Source organism: Callithrix jacchus, chromosome X, assembly GCF_049354715.1.
Source record: "Callithrix jacchus isolate 240 chromosome X, calJac240_pri, whole genome shotgun sequence".
Classification (NCBI taxonomy): domain Eukaryota; kingdom Metazoa; phylum Chordata; class Mammalia; order Primates; family Cebidae; genus Callithrix; species Callithrix jacchus.
This window is the reverse complement of record NC_133524.1, coordinates 147,131,978-147,148,689: the sequence shown is the minus strand read 5'-3', so window position 1 is coordinate 147,148,689 and position 16,712 is coordinate 147,131,978. Positions and strand designations below refer to the sequence as shown.

Here is a 16,712-nt window from a genome sequence, read left to right as displayed (position 1 = left end):
GGTGTGAGCCACTGTGCCCAGCTATAAACATTTTTAAACATTACATACAGGTTTCTGTGTAGATGTACACATAATACTTTTGTTCTATGAACAATACTATGAAGAAAAGAAAAAGACAAGCCACAAATTTGAAGAAAATATTTGCAAAATTATATACCTGATATAGGACTTGTATTCAAATGATATAAAGAATTTAGAGGTTGGGCACAGTGGCTCATACCTGTAATCCCAGCACTTTGGGAGGCCAAGGGGGGTGGATCATGAGGTCAGGAGATCAAGACCATCCTGGCTAACATGGTGAAACCCCATCTCTACTAAAAATACAAAAAATTAGCTGGATGTGGTGGTGGGCGCCTGTAGTCCCAGCTACTTGGGAGTCTGAGACAGGAGAATCTCTTGAACCAGAGAGGCAGAGGTTGCAGTGAGCCAAGATCACACCATTGGGACTGCATTCCAGCCTGGGCAACAGAGCAAGACTCCATCTCAAAAAAAAAAAAAAGGATTCATAAAAGTCAACAGTAAGACCTCAAACAACCCCAATTTTTAAATGGGCAAAAAATATGAACAGACTTTACCAAAGAAGAATATAAAATAGGAAAATAAGATATTCAACATCATTTCTCACTAGGGAAATGAAAACAAGATAACCACTACACACATGTTAGAATGTCTAAAATCCAAAAAGTTGATAATATCAATTGCTGAGGAGGATGCAGAGCAACAAGAACTCTCATTCACTGTTTGTGGGAATGCAAAATGGTACAGCCACTTTGGAAGAGAGCTTGACAGTTTATTGTAAAGTTAAACATAGACTTCCCATATGACCCAGCAGTCATACACCATTGCTGGTTTTTGCCCCGATTGAGCAATCTGACAGACTTCTGGAAGGGAAAGATGAAAGCAGCCTTGGGCAAAAATGCCATGGATTCAGGCTGTCTTTGCCGAAATCAATTTACTTTCCTGAAATGACTGACTTTTTGTCCACGTTTATAGTTGCTTTTTGAGGAGAGGATTTGTTGATCTCCTCACTCCCTCATGCCTGAAGTCTTCCCTCCTGGTATTTTTTGAATCCAGATTATTCCTTCTATCTCCCCTCAAGCCCAGGCTATCTTCACCTTCCCTTGGATGACCAGCTAAGAGTTTAAGAGTGGCAACCCTCACCTCTTAACTGGTAATTTTGCTCCAGTTTGTCCTCCTTGAGGCTGCAAAAAAGAACCATCAAGAACATGAATCTGATCCTGTCATTATTCTGTTTAAAAAAATACTGTGTAATAATGAAAAGATAAAACAGTCCAATTTAAAACTGAGCATAGGATTTGAACCGACACATCACAAAGGAAGTTATATGATGTTCAAAATAATTTCTGTACGTTGAACCAATCTGGCATCCCAGAGATAATGCCTACTTGATTGTGTTGGATTAGCTTTTTGATGTGCTGCTGGATTCAGTTCACTAGTATTTTGTTGAGGATTTTTGCATCTATATTCATCAAGCATATTGGTCTGATGTTTTCTTTTGTGCTGTGTCCTGCTACAGTAACCAAAACAGCATGGTACTGGTACAAAAACAGACACATAGCCCAGTGAACAGACTAGAGAACATAGAAAAAATGCCACACACCTACAACCATCTGATCTTCAACAAAGTTGACAAAACAAGCAATGGGGAAAGGACTCCTTATTCATTAAATGCTGCTGGGATGACTGGCTGGCCTATGCAGAAGATTGAAGTTGGACTTCTACCTTTTTACCATATACAAAAATCAACTCAAAATAGATTAAAGACTTAAGTGTAAAACCCAAATCTATGAAAACCCTGAAGACAAGTTAGGAAATATTAATCTGGACCTGGGACCTGACAAAGTCTTCATGATAAAGACACCAAAAGCAATTGCAACAAAAACAAAAATTGACACATGGGACCTAATTAAAGTAAAGAGCTTCTGCACAGAAAAAGAAACAGAGTAAGCAGACAACCTATAGAATGTGAGAAAATATTTGCAAACTATGCATCAAACAAAGGTTTAATATCCAGAATCTGTAAGGAACTTAAACAAATTTATTAGCAAAGAACAAACCATCCCATTAAAAAGTGGGCAAAAGACATGAACAGACATTTCTTAAAAGATGTGGCCAACAAGCATATGAAAAAAAGCTTAAAGTCGCTAATCATTGGAAAAATGCAAATCAAAACCACAATGAAATACCTTCTCACACTAGTCAGAATGGCTATGATTAAAACGTCAAAAAATAACAGATGCTGGCAAGGTTGTGGATAAAAGGAAGCACTTATGCGCTGCTGGTGGGAATGTAAATTAGTTCAGCCAGTATGAAACAAAGTTTGGTGATTTCTTAAAGAACTTAAAACAGAATTGCCATTTGACCCAGCAGTCCCATTATTTAGTATATAGCCAAATATAAATTTGTCTATCCTAAAGACATACGTATGTGCATGCTCGTAGCAGCACTATTCACAGTAGCAAAGATATACAGTCAACCTAAGTGCCTATCAACAGGGGACAGGATGACGAAAATGGGGTACGTATATACCAAGGAATACTACACAGCCGTAAAAAAAGTGAGATCATGTCCTATGCAACAATGCAACAACATAGATGGAGCTGAAGGCCATTATCCTAAGCAAACTAACTGAGGAACGGAAAACCAAATACCACGTGTCCTCATAAATGGGAGCTAAATGATGAGAACACATAGACACATAGAGGGGAACAACACACACTGGGGTCTGTCAGGTGGTGAAGGGTAGGAGGAAGGGGAAGATCAGGAAGAATAACTAAAACCTAGTGCTGAAATAATCTGTACAGCAAACTCCCATGACACACAGTTTACCTGTGTAGCAAATCCACACATGTATCCCTGAACCTAAAATACTTTTTAAAAAAATTAATTTTGGGGGAAATACAAATTAAAACCACAGTGAGATACCACAGCACATCCTCCAGAATAACTGAAATTTAAAAGATAGTATCAAATGTTGATGAAGATATGGAGTGACTGCAGTTCTCATATATCATCGGTAGGGATGTAAAGTTTCTTCTAAAACTGAACATAGACCTACCTTGTGACCCAGCAATTTCATTCCCTATTCAAGAGAAATGAAAACTGTGTCCTGCCCCACTCTGAAAAAAAAAAAGACGTAAACAAGAATGCTCATTGCTTGATTTACAATAGAAACAAAAGAAAACCTGGAAACATGCAGGTATTGATAGGAGAATTGGTTGACAAACTGTGACACATTTACATATTTACACAATGGAATGAGCATGGATACATGTCAAAAACAATATGCTGGGTAAAAGAGGCCAGTGAAAAAAGTACATATTATATGAGCCCAATTATATGAAGTTCCACTACAGACAAAACTAACCTATAATGACAGAAATGAGATCTGTGGCTGCTGGGATTGGGTGTGTGAACAAGATAAATTGGGCATCACTTTCTGTGGTGATGGTTATGTTCTGTATCTGGATAGGGGTCTCAGTTTCATAGCTGTGTACATCTGTCAAAAGTTATCCACTGGTACATGGAAGATTTGTGTGTTTCACTATATGTAAATTTTACCTTAAAAAAGGAATCATAAGCAAATGTAAATAAATTGCTAAGTAACCATAGGTTGAGGTCTACTGATGTCTCTAACTTAACTTTGAAATGCACGAGTAAAACTAGATCGATTGACAAGAGGGATGGTAGACGTGATAAAGTGAATGATGCAGAATGTTAACTACAGGTCTACGTGCTGGGGATATGGGTGTTTACTGCACAGTTTTTAACTTCTTTGTATGTTTGAAATTTTTCTTAATTAGATGTTGGTGAAAAAAATTAAAGAAGCAGGAACAACAACAACAGCCTCCTTAAAGGTTCCCCATGGCTTATGAGATAAGTTGAAGCCCCTTAGTGTGCTGGCATGTTCTTTCTGCCCTAGACCACCACATTCCTGTCATCTCCAAACATGGAGAAAGGCCAGTAGGTACATATGCCAGTGCCTGCACATGATGTTCCTTGGTCTAAACTGCTTGCCTTCCACCATGCGAATTCCCACTCATCCTCTAGCAAGTGCTTGAGATCCCCTCCTCTCAGGAGACTTCCCCCATCTGTGGCCCTGTCTTCCTGCCCACTCTTGGCCCTGCAACACAGCTTCCATCTGCTGCCTCTGGGCTCTCCTAGAGCTTCTATCATTCTGCTGGTACAGAATAGCACATGCCATTCTGAACCACAGTGGGCGGCATGTATCTTTTTTGCTTCTGCTAGACTGGGCTTCCTGTGTATTCCCGACACCTCCATGCAGATTTGCCGGCATGAGGACCATGGACCAAACACCCAACTTTGCTCTCTGCCTTCTCTGTCACACCTCCCTGTGAAGGCTAGAGTGACACTTTTGATTGGCGAAGCCAGGGTGAGCCTGCTGATCCTCTGGGCCACATTACTGGTGGGATCATGCCATGACACGCTTTCTCCTAGAACCCCAAAGGAGTATGAGAGCCAGGGCCCACCATGTTGCTAGCTGGGGAAGTCTGCACTCTTAGACAGCAGGTGAGCTCTGTGTCCACTCTGTAAGCCCAGCTTTCCCCCATATGAGCTCTGGGGTGATTTTTATGAGAAGGAAAATGGTAGAGAAGTAGCAAGTAGCTTCTGTGTGGCCTCAGGCCGTGTCTTCTAACTAGTACACAGAAGGCCTGCCCTTGAGGGTGCTGGCGTATTTGTCTAGCCTCTTCATCAAGCAGATGGCTTACCTTGATCTTTCTCTGGTTCCTTGCATCTGTTCTCAGTTGGTAAAGAACCTGGATGGGAGGAGGGGAGAAGGGTGTTATTAGCACTCCCAGATCACCCTCACTGGCCTCATGGTCAGAAAACTTGCAATAAATTGACACGAGGAACCAAATGGGGCCAAGAGCACTGCTGGCTGGGTAGAGAGGCCATTTGCTGCTTTCCTTTCTCCGCATCCCCAAGGAGAGTCTTCCTTCTGTGCTGTTTAAGGATGCCCTGGGCGGTGTCTACTCCATTGCTCTGGCCAGGTGTTTTACCCACTCCTTTGTTATCTCTAGACCTTTCCCAAACTTCTTAGTCCACTCAAAGCTAGAGTTTCGGTGACAGCTCTTTCAAGGGGCTTTGGCTGGTACGAAATGGATGTCTTCACAATAAGCTTTTCTTCTGCTCCAAGTGCAAACCCTCCATGCATTGCACAGAACACCATCAAAAGAAGAGCCCTACCTGAACTTCTCCTTCGGGGTCTGAAGGAGACCTTTCTTTGGATCACCACCTCCTGGGTTTAACAGTCCATATGCTGGGCTCACTCAGCTATACACCACTTGTTCATAACTACTGTGGGATCACAGGACTAAAACCCTGCCTCATTTTTCTTAATCAGAAAAAATTATTTTGAAAATGTTAGAATATATTGGGCACATTGTTTTACCCCAAAACACCATTTTTTTTTAGCTGCCAAAGCATGCAGTTCTTAAACACTGAGGCAAGACTAAAAACCCCTCCTTCTAAAGAGATACAGACATTCTGTTACCGTTGCGTCTGGTTGCATACATGAGCTATCTGGAGACGTACCCAAATGTGAGGTGTGAATGCCCTCACCTTAGTTCACAGGGTTAAAGGGGACGGTACTGACTCTCATCAGTTGATAGACTGTAACTTTGAGTGTTAGTTTCCTCCAAATGTAGCCTGTTCCCTGTTTTTAAGTGTACAATTCAGTGGCACCAAGTACATTCACAGTGTTGTACAATCATCACCACCATCCATTTCTAGAACCTTTTCATCTTCCCACATAGAAACTCTGTACCCATTAAAAAGTCACTTCCTGTTCCCCATCCTTCCTGGTAATTTCTCTTCTCCGTCTGTCTGTGAATTGGACTACCCTAGGAACCCTGCAGAAGTAGAAGCATACAATATTTGTCCTTCTGTGACTGGCTTATTTTACTCAGCACAGTGTCAGAGTTCATCCGTGTTGTACCATGCACCAGCACTCCCTTCCTTTTTATGGCTGAAAATTCCATTGAGTGGCTAGACCACATTTTGTCTATCCATTCGCCCTCTTGGGTCTTTGAAGAAAACATTTCTCTTCCATTTTCACTGTGTTTACAGTCATTGTCTTCAACTATCTGGGCCCTCTCATGATCCCTTTCTGTTATGGACTAAATGTTTGTCTTCTGAAAATTCACATATTGAAACCCTAACTCCCAGTAGGATGTATTTGGAGAGTGGGGCCTTTGGCTTATGTGAGGTCTTAAAGCTTGGGTCTTTGTGATAGGATTAGTTCTAAAAAGAGATACCCAAGTGTTCTCTTCTTTGGACCTATTTCCACATTCATTTTTGCTTTTATAACATTTAAAGAAATAGGATGTTTCAGATGTAAGGAACAGCTTCCCGGCTCTGGTGTTCTGTGATGTGAAGAGACTCACTTGCTCTCTCAGACTCCCCTTCCCCAAACACATACCTGGGCACACAGCATGAATATGGGTTTTCTCCCAGATGACCACCTTGCAGGTATCTTGGGAGCTTGACATAAGACAGGGAGAGTTTTAAGGTTCTGTATCAGTTTGGAAGGAGATGCCCATTATATTACCTAGAGGGTGGGCATTCTCATCCCTGTGGTGGGGGATGGATAAGATCTGGGCCTTGGAGACTTTCTGGAACAGTGAGGAATGCCCTCCCTGGTGGCTAGCATAGGCAGCTATGTTTTGGTAGATTTTTTTCAGTTCGCTTTAACTTGGTAACTATGGGGCATTTGAAGCAAGTTTTTTCTTCTGTTTGTTTATTCATTTTTTAAAAATTTGTTTTTATTTTGCACTTTGGTCATCTTTTTAGATAATGAAAATATATTTGTAAAATAGCTAAAAGCCCTAGCCATGTCTGTTAGAATTCTAGGACACTTAAGAGTTATAATCTTCCTACGGTTACGTTACTCCATTCCCTTGGCAGCCAGGTGGGTCAGGCACTCACCGTGAGCCCAGGTTGTGCTGCTGTCAGAGAAGGGCCGCTCTGTGTGGTGCATCCCCACCTCCCCCAGATGTACGGCCATGTGGGAATCAAGGCTGACATGTATGTGTACATCCTGGTCTTTTATCTGAGATGCTGAGGGTCTGACACTTCTGTTGATTGCAGGGCTTACTCACAGCTTTCTCACGGGGCTCATGCCTTCTGTTCTCCTGGGCCCTGTAGCTATGGTGGTTGCTATAGCTAGAGAGGTTCCTATAGCTATGAGACCTGCTATGGCAGTGGTCACTATTGCTATGGTGACAGTCCCTAGTGCTATGGTGTTGCTATAGCAACAGTAGCAGTCCCTAGAGCTATGGCAGTCCATACAGCTACCTATATCCATAGGTATCTATACACAAAGAAAGTGCAGCGTGTGACACACTGTATAGGGGGTTTCTGGTTCACTAGAAAGCTACTGTAGTCTCTTTGGTATGTAACTGTGAACTTAGAAGGCAGGTGGGAATACAAAACATACTGAAACTGAAGAGTCCACCAGTGACCTGTGAAATCGCCTCTTTGAGCTCTCTTCTTCAGTTGTGGGAAAGAGGGGTGAATGGATTTGCATGTGGGGCTTGCAGATTTGAAACTTCTTGGAAATTATATGAAAAAGACTTGTTTGTTGTTTCATGATCCAGGAAGAATCACTAGTAAGATTTCTGACTGCATGCTTGGAATACTTTTTCTTGTGTAAGTATATATTTGTAAATATTTGTGGTTTTTTAAAAAATAAAAATGAGATCATGCTATGCTGAAACCATTTTTTAGTCAATGATACCCTGAATATCATTCTGTGTCATTAAAGGATATTCTAAAATACCATCTCAGTGATTGCATTATATTATGAAAAACCATCATTTATTTAACCAGGACCCTAGTTTTGTAGAGAGACTCCCCCACCCCCAGCTTTTGGGTACTCTCCACAGTGTTGTGATGAACATTGTCTTAGCCAAATATGCACAACCTAATTGTTTCTGTTACATAAATTCCCAGCAGTCAAATGGCTGAGCCACAGAAGGTAGACACTTAAAAGATGCGATGCTTTGAGTGGTACTGCTGAACGGTATTCCATTAAGGTTGTGCCAACCTCCATTTCTACCACTAGTAAGTAAACAGGTGCCTGTTTTCTCAAATTGTCACCTCCACTGGGCATTGTAGTTTTGTCATGTTTGCAGATTTGTTCAGAACAAAGCACTATCCTGTTTAAATATGCATTTCTTTGAATCTAAAAGAGGTGAAACACTTTTTCAATGTCTTATTAGACACTTTTAAAATATTTTGTGAATTGCCTGTTGTGTCTGCATATTTTCTCATATATTTTAAGGGCTCCTTCTACATTAGAGATTAGGAAGCCCTTATAATATTCCATAAACATTTCATTTATTCATTCATCAGTCGATGAAACTGGGTTGTTTATACTTTTATGAATACTGCTATGAACATGTTCGTGCAAATGTTTATGCAGACATGTTTTCAATTGTCTCGGATGTATATCTAGAAGAAGAAGTGTTCGGTTATGTTGTACTTCCATGTTTCACTTCTTAAGGAGCAACCAAACTTTTCCACAGCAGCTGTTCCGTTTTACAGACCTGCTGTTTCTTCCCCTCTCTCCCTTCTCTTGTCTTCTTTCCTTTCCTTTTCCTTTTTTTGATTATAGTTATCCTAATGGATATGAGGTGGTGTCTCATTATGGTTTTGATTTGCATTTCCCCAATGACCAATGGCGTTGAACATCTTTTCATGTGTTCATTGGCCATTTTTATGTCCCTTTAGAGAAACATCTATTCACATCCTTTGCCCATTTTTAGATTTGATGATTTGCCTCTTTATTATTGAGCTGAAGCGTTTCTTTATATATTCTTGATACTCAGTCCTTATCAGATACATATTTTGCAAATATTTTCTCCTATTCTGTGGGTTGTCATTTTACTTTCTTGATGATGTCCTTTGCAGCACACACATTTGTAATTTTGACAAAGCCCAATTTCATTTTTCTTTTGTTGCTTGCACTTTTAGTACTGAAGTTTTTACTTTTGATCTGATCTTTTCCATTTTGAGTTTCTGGGTTTAGTATCGTATTTAGAAAGTCATTTTTTTAACCCCAAGATAATGGAAATTCCTTACCCCTAAATTTTCCTGTAGTGCTTTTATGCCTTCATCCACTTTATTTTTCCTGGGAACTGATCTTCATGGATGGTATTGGGTTGGATAATTTATTTTATGCCAATAACTCATCACCAGTACCATCTTTTGCACAGTGTGCATTTCGTAAAGTAACCTGGGTTCAGCCTGTGCCTAGAGAAAGTGAGCAGAACTCAGTAGCCCAACATGGCTCAAAGCCATGCCGTTGGCTTGGCTAACTCTAGTGGCAGGCCTATGTGTCTGACTTCAGGTTCATGCAGTGAGAAAGAACAGGATCTAAGATGATTGGCTGGTTTTCCTTCACCTCACAGTGTTTTCAGTTCACATGCCCATCTGAGAAGACTTGCTCACAGGATGGGATCACTTTTTTTGAGGAAGAAGAGAAGCACATTTTATTTGTCTCAAGACAGGACCTCCTGCAATCACACATGGTCAGATAGTTAGGAACTACTGGAGTTGTAAACTATTGAGCTTTTGAGTCCTTGAAAGGCTGGGAGGTCAGCCCTTTTCTCCATTTGTCCCTGGGGGAAATGTTTATATTTCTTATCACAGCCTGTTGCTCAGCAGTCTTATGATGTTTAAGTTGCTGTAATACTCATAGCCAAGTACTCCTAAGGGAAAGGAGACTTGAGAACACTCAGTTTCATTCTGCCTTGAGGTGAAAGAAAAGGTTGAATTACTCAGAGTCCAGAAAAAAATGGAAGTCTAGTGACATGAACTCATTAACAGAGGATGCCATGACGACAGCCACCTCCAGCACAGCAGACGGGACCTCTCTGTTAATCTGGCCGTGCACGGTGATCCCCATATTCCTGTTTGTTATGCTTTCTCCAACAGGAATGAGTGTGTGTGTGTGTGTGTGTGTGTGTATGTGTATGTGAGTGTGCGTGTGTATGTGAGTGTGCGTGTGTATGAGTGTGTATGTGAGTGTGTGTGAGTGAGTGAGTGTGTTGTGTGTTGTAAATGCTGGTGCTCTTGGTTTTGTTAGTAACCATCCATATCCAATCAGGGCTCTTTATGAAATGCATAGAGCTCAAGGATTCAGCCTTAGGTGGGAAGATAACAAACCTCATTTTTCCCCAAGTATCTTTTTTTAAAAATAGGCTTTATTTTTTGGATCAGTTTCACAGAAAAATAGGAAGGTACAGAGAGTTCTCATATTCCCCCTACCCCACATGTGCACAGCCTCCCCAGCTGTCAGTACCTCCCCCAGCCCTGCCAGAGTGGCACATTTTTACAGTCCATGAACCACCATTCCTCCTGACTCTTTGGTGAAAGAAATGTTGGAGCTCATTTGCCTTCAGCATCCCAGGGTGGTTTCCCCTGAGAACCCTGGGCTCTGGGAACACAGTCTTCCTCCATTAATGAGCATTCAGCACTGAGAAGAAGGTGGCATAAACAGTGAACTCGATGCTAATTAAGGTCCTGAAATGGCACCAGTTGCTTGTCAGGGAGTAGCTGTCTGGGGAAAGGGTGTGTGCAAGTGTGTGTAGATTTGTGTGCCCACCAAGATACGGAACAGTCTGTCACCACAAGGCTCCTGCCTGTTGCTCATTTATAATCACAGCCAACTCCCTCCCAACTCTCACGAGCCCCTGCCAGCATTCATCTGTTCTCCATCTCCGTGGTACTTCAGATACTTTTGAATCTCAAAATAGTGGATATGGGATTGTGAGCCTCCAATTGTGTATGTTCCAAGAACGACCTCAGCTATAGTTGAGGCAGTGGCTATGCCAGAGACCTGTGGTGGTGGCAAAATTTAGAGTCAGGCTCTCCTGGCACAGCCCTCCACCCTGTTTATGGTGGGGCCACTAAGTGCAGCTGCCCCACTGGTAGCAGGGAGGTGAAATAGAATACTGTGCCCAAAAATCCCAGAATTCAGTGCATGCTCAGGGCAAGATGGCTGCCATCTTAATAATAAAAAGTTCCACCTGGTGGCCTGGGCTTTGCAGGTGGTGGGCATAAGAAAGCAGGTCTCATTACAGTCCAGTAGAAGCCCACGGGTGATCACTGGTCGCGGTCTTGCCGCATAGGTGGGATTGAAAGAGCCAGCACTGCCATCTGTCTCAGCTTGAGCCTGAGCTGGCTGGTGGCAGGTAGTAAGTACTTTTGTCTTTTCTCCAGGTGATGGCCGGTACGGCAGCAGTGACGACCCTGGATCTGGTGGGTTTCCGAATCCTGAGGCTCCTGTTGGCCACGTGAAAGGAAAATAAATCTCAGGACCCCAAAATCACTAAGCTAAGGGAAGAGTCAAGCTAGAAACAGCATCAGGGAAACCTGCCTCCCATTCTGTTCCTAAATCAGATTGCTACAAAGATGTAAAAAGCTGCCTACCTCCCTCACGATCTGCTCACAAATTTCTTATGGAACTCAAGATCTTTACCCTAAAACAGCTCTGTTGGATTTCACCCTGGAGATGTAAACTAATAGCTGATCTTTAATGAGGGAGAGAGTCAGCCCTCTGTTCCCCTGAGACAAATGCATATCTGATTGCTTCCTCTGCCCAATTGCTTATGTAAAAATGCAGATTCACTGAGCCAGACTAAATTGTGTATTCAGTGAAAGGCTGGTCAAGGAATCAGAAGAATGCAACCTTTTGTCTCTTTCTCTTATCTACCTGTGACCTGGAAGCACCCCACCCCACCCCAGCTTTGAGTTGTCCCACCTGGACAAACCAATGCACGTCTTCCATGTATTGATCAATGTCTCATGTCTCCCTAAAACATACAAAAGCAAGCTCTGCCACGACCACCTTGGCACATGTCACCAGTGCATCCTTAACCTTGGCAAAATGAACTTTCTAAGTGGATTGAGGCCTGTCTCAGATATTTCACAGGAACTACAAGGGGCGATAGTGCTGGCCTACTCTGATCTCAGAGTTGGCCTTCCCCTGAATGTTTCCAATAGATTATCTTGAGGCCAGTAGAGGGGTGTAGCTATTTGAAGGAATGAAGTTTGGAGATTGGGATCCTGGAGGAAGCAGCGCCGTGGGAAGCCTGTGGGGCCTTAGTCACAGAGAGCATGGCACCTTTCCTATGTCTCCCTTTGAAGCTTCTCAAAAGTGAAGTCCTTACAGAGAACAAGAAGTCCTAGGCAAATCCAGGGGGCACCAATGTCCTTGTAATGCCTGACAGCTGTGTGGCGTGGCCCTCTCCTGGCTTGGGGGCTGTGGGCATCTGAATTTGGTGCTAGAGGAGAAGCAGGCTCCCGGGCTGCTCCCTGCTGTGCTTTGGCTCTGACCTCACCTGTCCTCATTTCTCCCCCTTCTTCACGCAGACATGGTGGCAGAGACCGGCACCATTGCCGGGGTGGCCAGTGCCCTAGCCATGGCCCTCATTGGCGCCGTCTCCAGCTACATCTCCTACCAGCAGAAGAAGTTCTGCTTCAGCATTCAGCGTAAGTACAGCCACCCACTCATGGCTGGGAACCAGCTGGCAAGGTCTTTGGAGGGAAAGGAGCTGGGACAGACCCAGATCCCTTCACAGCCTGCCTGAGACCCACTCCCAAACACACTTCCTGGGACGGGGGTGGAGGCTACAGTTTCGGAAATCCCTGGGGACAGATCTAGGCTGAATTACAGTGTAAACCAGCCTACAAGAGTGGATGGGACTGGCCCTGATGACCTTCACCTTCCAGGGGCCCCAGCTCCCAGGAGTATTTCTGTGGGGACAGAGCTCAGTGACCATTGTGATGTTTCCTTCACAGAATGGGAGGGACCCATAGCTTCAGATCTCAGCCAAGGGGATGAGGGCCTTTGGAGGCCCTGCATCACCAGCTCCTTCTCATGCTGCTGGCTCCCTCAGGAGCAGGAGGCAGCAGTTCCTGGTGGTTTGCATAGCACTGTCCTCATTACTCTGGCCGTACCCCTGTCACAACCTGAGAAGTCACTGCCTAGTGCTTTTCCCCCAATGAGCCACGAATTATGTGGAATCATGAATTGTCCAAAGAAATAGGAATGCGAGAGAAAGAATGGTGTGGTTTGCCCCCCACCACCCTTTACTAGGTTTTAAAAGTCGGTTTTCATCTCATGCGGTAGCTGTGAGTCTGGAAGTCGTGGATTAATGGAACAGTTGCAATGGAATCCTGTCTTCACCCATCAGTGCCCCACATCAGGGAGCTCCGTGGGGAGGTGGTTGAGGAAACAAGATGACCTCGCTTGTCCATTTTATAAGCACAGATTGATGTTGTGTCCCTGTTTGCTGAGTGGAGTGTGTCTCCAGTTCAAGGCTGGTGATTTTAAGTTCCAGTGACAGGATGTGACTCAGCTGTAGCTTGTCTCTTTCCACTCCTTCCTCAGCCCCTTGGATACAATGGGAAGCTTAGAAATAACCCATGTGGGTCTTCCCTGACCCTTGCTGTGGTCCTCTGCCCTTAATTCTAGCCTGGAGCTGAGCTACCCAGAGAACTAACCTGGGTCCCAAGATGTTTATTCATCTGACCATCATATTTGTTGATTTCACTCTTGTAGAACGTTCTTGACCAGGGTGACACATACAGCATGCACAAAAGTACTGAAGGAGCACATTCACATATCAGTGCACAACTTGCAAAACTGTTCATGGCCACCCTGCTTGAGATCCCATTGACCCACCATGGATCCAGAAGCTTGACTGGAGAGTGTTGTGAACAGGGAACAGGTCAGATGGAGTCCAGGACTGGGGACTGGATTGCTTTTAGAGTTATCCCTTTCCCTCAACTCAAAAGCCAAGGAATCCTCTAACTGGTGAAAAATATGCAAATCCAACCTTCTAATTGCTTGGACACTGATATTTAGAAGGAGAAATTGGGTGAGAAGATTGAGTTGTGCTTAGTGTGGCAGGGGTGGTTTTGCATCAGCCTCCTGGGCTGTGCCTGGAACAAGGAGCCCAGGGCACCCAGATACATAGTTACAGCCCTTGATCTCTGACCTTGTTCTTACTGCATTCAGAAAAAATTAGAAGCAGCCTAATACAGGGGATTTCTGTCCAGGAGGCCCCAAGGCCTCTGTGGACTATCCCTCTGGCAGGGGGAGTGGAATGAGATGGGGACACTGGGACACAGCTCAATCTACATGGCCTTTCCTGTGGCCAGGGACCCTCATTTGAAACTGCTTTCCAGGCTGGGATATCTCTATATCCCCTCCCTGTTTCAGGGGAGGGAGCAAGGACCTGGCCAGCGCCACTGTGGGAGAACAACTCGGAGGGTTCCTCTTGCCCCGAGAGGAGTCAAGATTGTGGATGAGCATCCAGGTTCTCAAGAGGGTCTCTTGGGAAAAGATAAAAGGCCAGATTTGGATCGAACCAGCCTGTAGGGCAAAGTTAGAACTGACTGAGAGAAAAAAATCTTTTCTGTATTATTGATTCAACTAGTTGGTGACTAAAATGTCATTGAACAAATATTTATTAATAAAAAAAAAGCCTATACCCAGAGATGCCCTCAAAATGGAGGCCACAGAGGCAGGGGAAGTCCTGGTGACTGGCTGGGGGCGTCTCCTGTTCGGACCTTCGCTGGAAGCACCACGTCAGATGCATTCTGCCTTGATTTTCTGATGATTTCCCCTTCTAGGTGGTTGGGGCGGCAAGGAGGGGTTTGGTTCATAGCAACAAAGTTGTTGTGAGCTCTTTGGACAAAAAGGCTCATGCCCTGGCTGCCAAAAGTGCTTGCTGGTGAGGTTTGCCAAGGAAGCAGCCTTGTCCTAGGCAGCTGTATGGGCTCACTGGGGCTGCCAGAACCAGGAATCACAAACCGAGTGGCTCCAAACAACAGAAGCGGATTCTCCCCCAGTTCCTGGGGACTCTGGGTGTTCCTTGGCTTGTGGCCACATCACTCCAATCTCAGTTTATATCCTAAATCCAGAATGACCTCATCTCAGCATCCTGAAGTACACCTGCAAAGACCCTGCTCCCAAGTAAGGTCACGTTCACAGGTTCCAGGGATGTGGGGTGAGGCATCCTTCACTTCACTACAGCATCACTAGCCTAATGGTGAGATGCAACAGTCCACAGTTTTCAAATACATGCCCGTTACAACACGGGGCAAGAAGGCCAGGCCAAAGGATGGCTTTGAGACTTTAAAAAGCATGCTGGGAGCTGGGTGCAGTAGCTCATGCCTGTAATCCCAACTCTTTGGGAGGCCGAGGTGGGAGGATCACCCGAGATTGGGAGTTCAAGACCAACCTGACCAATGTGAAGAAACCCTGTCTCTACAAAACTTAGCTGGGCATGGTGGCGCATGCCTGTAATCCCAGCTACTCAGGAGGCTGAGGCAGGAGAATTGTTTGAACCCAGAAGGCGAAGGTTATGGTGGGCTGAGATCGTGCCATTGCACTCCAGCCTGGGCAACAAGAGTGAAACTCCGTCTCAAAAATAAATAAATAAAAATAAAAAATAAAAGCATGCTGGGTAAAAGAAACTATTGAAAGCTCTGTACTTCCTCGTAGGAGCAGCTTCCCAGGCATCGTGCACTTGTCACCCACCCGCCATTGCCTCTCTTCTGGGTGCTGCACATGGGTGAAAAGCCAGCCCTGTAACTTGGCCTGGCAAGGGCAGGGCCATGGATGGGGAGAGTTCTAGAGCTGAGCAGACTCTCCCCAAGGGCCAGCCTGGGCCCTCCCTTGCTGTCCCTCAGTTTCCCCTTCAAGGGTATCTCAACTTCCTTCCTGTTCTGGAATTAAAGTCAGAGACTGGCTTGAGGCTGCTTAGGTGTCAGTAGGAACAGAGCGGGAAAAATAGGTTGATTTCCAAAGCACAAAGTAAACATCTTGATTGTTTCTGTCTCTGTGGGACATTAAAGTCAAAGGAAAATATATTATTTCCACGCTTAGTTCCTAAAACGGGCCAGTGTGAGGTTTTGCGGATTGGATCAGAAGGCAAAGCAGGGCAGCACGCAGGTACCCCATTGGTCCAGTGTGTCCCGTCTTCAATTTCACTGCACTTCCCCTCCAGCCTGCCTTCTCCTGCCGCCCCTTCCTGTGTGGCTGTCTCCCCAAACTGGAGGCTGGGAGTCCTCCCGCCCCTACACCTCACGTCAGTGCATTCCCCGACCCTGGGACCTGTGCCACCTGCATAGGTCTCCTCTGGAGCCACATGGCCCCTGCCAGGCCAGAGCCAAGGTCTTCTCTTCATCTTCCATCCAGAAGCCTCCATAGACCTTTTGGCCTGTCCAGTCTCCTCCACACCTCACTCTCCTCCAGGAGCACCTGTTTTAAAATGCCTGGATCCCCCATGGTTCCTGCAGCCCTCAAGGTCCTGGCTGAGCCCCTGGCCTTGGCATCGGAGGCCCTTCATGGTTTGGTCCCAACCACATCTTTTCCCCTCCCTCAGCCTCCCGGAGGCCTTTCACTTCCCAAGGGTGCCATGTGCTCTCCATCCAGGGCCTCTGCTGTCCCTGCTCCCGACCTAGCTCCTCTCACCCCTGCAGGCCTGGGGCAGCTTCTCCCAGCCTGTGGTCCCACAGCACCCCTTGCTGACCTCACCTGGTACCCATGGGGCAGGATTGAGCTGATTGGTTTCTGTGTCTGCAACTCCCAGCTTGCCTTGCCGCCTCAGTGATCCGGAGTCTCTGGACCGTCCATTCCATGGTGGGGTTGC

General features: G+C 44.9%; 1 protein-coding gene and 1 long non-coding RNA gene across 10 annotated transcripts in view; one reads left to right on the top strand and one right to left on the bottom strand.

Annotated features, from left to right (window-relative positions):
- Positions 1–16,712, top strand: part of CD99L2 (CD99 molecule like 2) — a 140,792-nt gene that overhangs the window by 118,426 nt on the left and 5,654 nt on the right. For 8 of the 9 annotated variants that reach the window (XM_054251073.2, XM_054251072.2, XM_035288726.3 and 5 more), the window contains 2 exons: positions 11,269–11,307; positions 12,421–12,540. In XM_054251073.2, coding sequence (XP_054107048.2) covers positions 11,269–11,307; positions 12,421–12,540 — 159 coding nt within the window. Of the gene's footprint in view, positions 1–11,268; positions 11,308–12,420; positions 12,541–13,612; positions 15,535–16,712 lie in introns of those variants that run through there. The other variant, XM_035288724.3, reaches the window with a different exon arrangement.
- On the bottom strand, positions 1,155–7,018 carry LOC128930660 (uncharacterized). Its single transcript, XR_008478923.2, has 4 exons — positions 6,970–7,018; positions 4,752–4,799; positions 3,080–3,140; positions 1,155–1,202 (listed from the first exon to the last, which is right to left on the bottom strand). It is a non-coding gene; the product is annotated as an uncharacterized LOC128930660 (long non-coding RNA).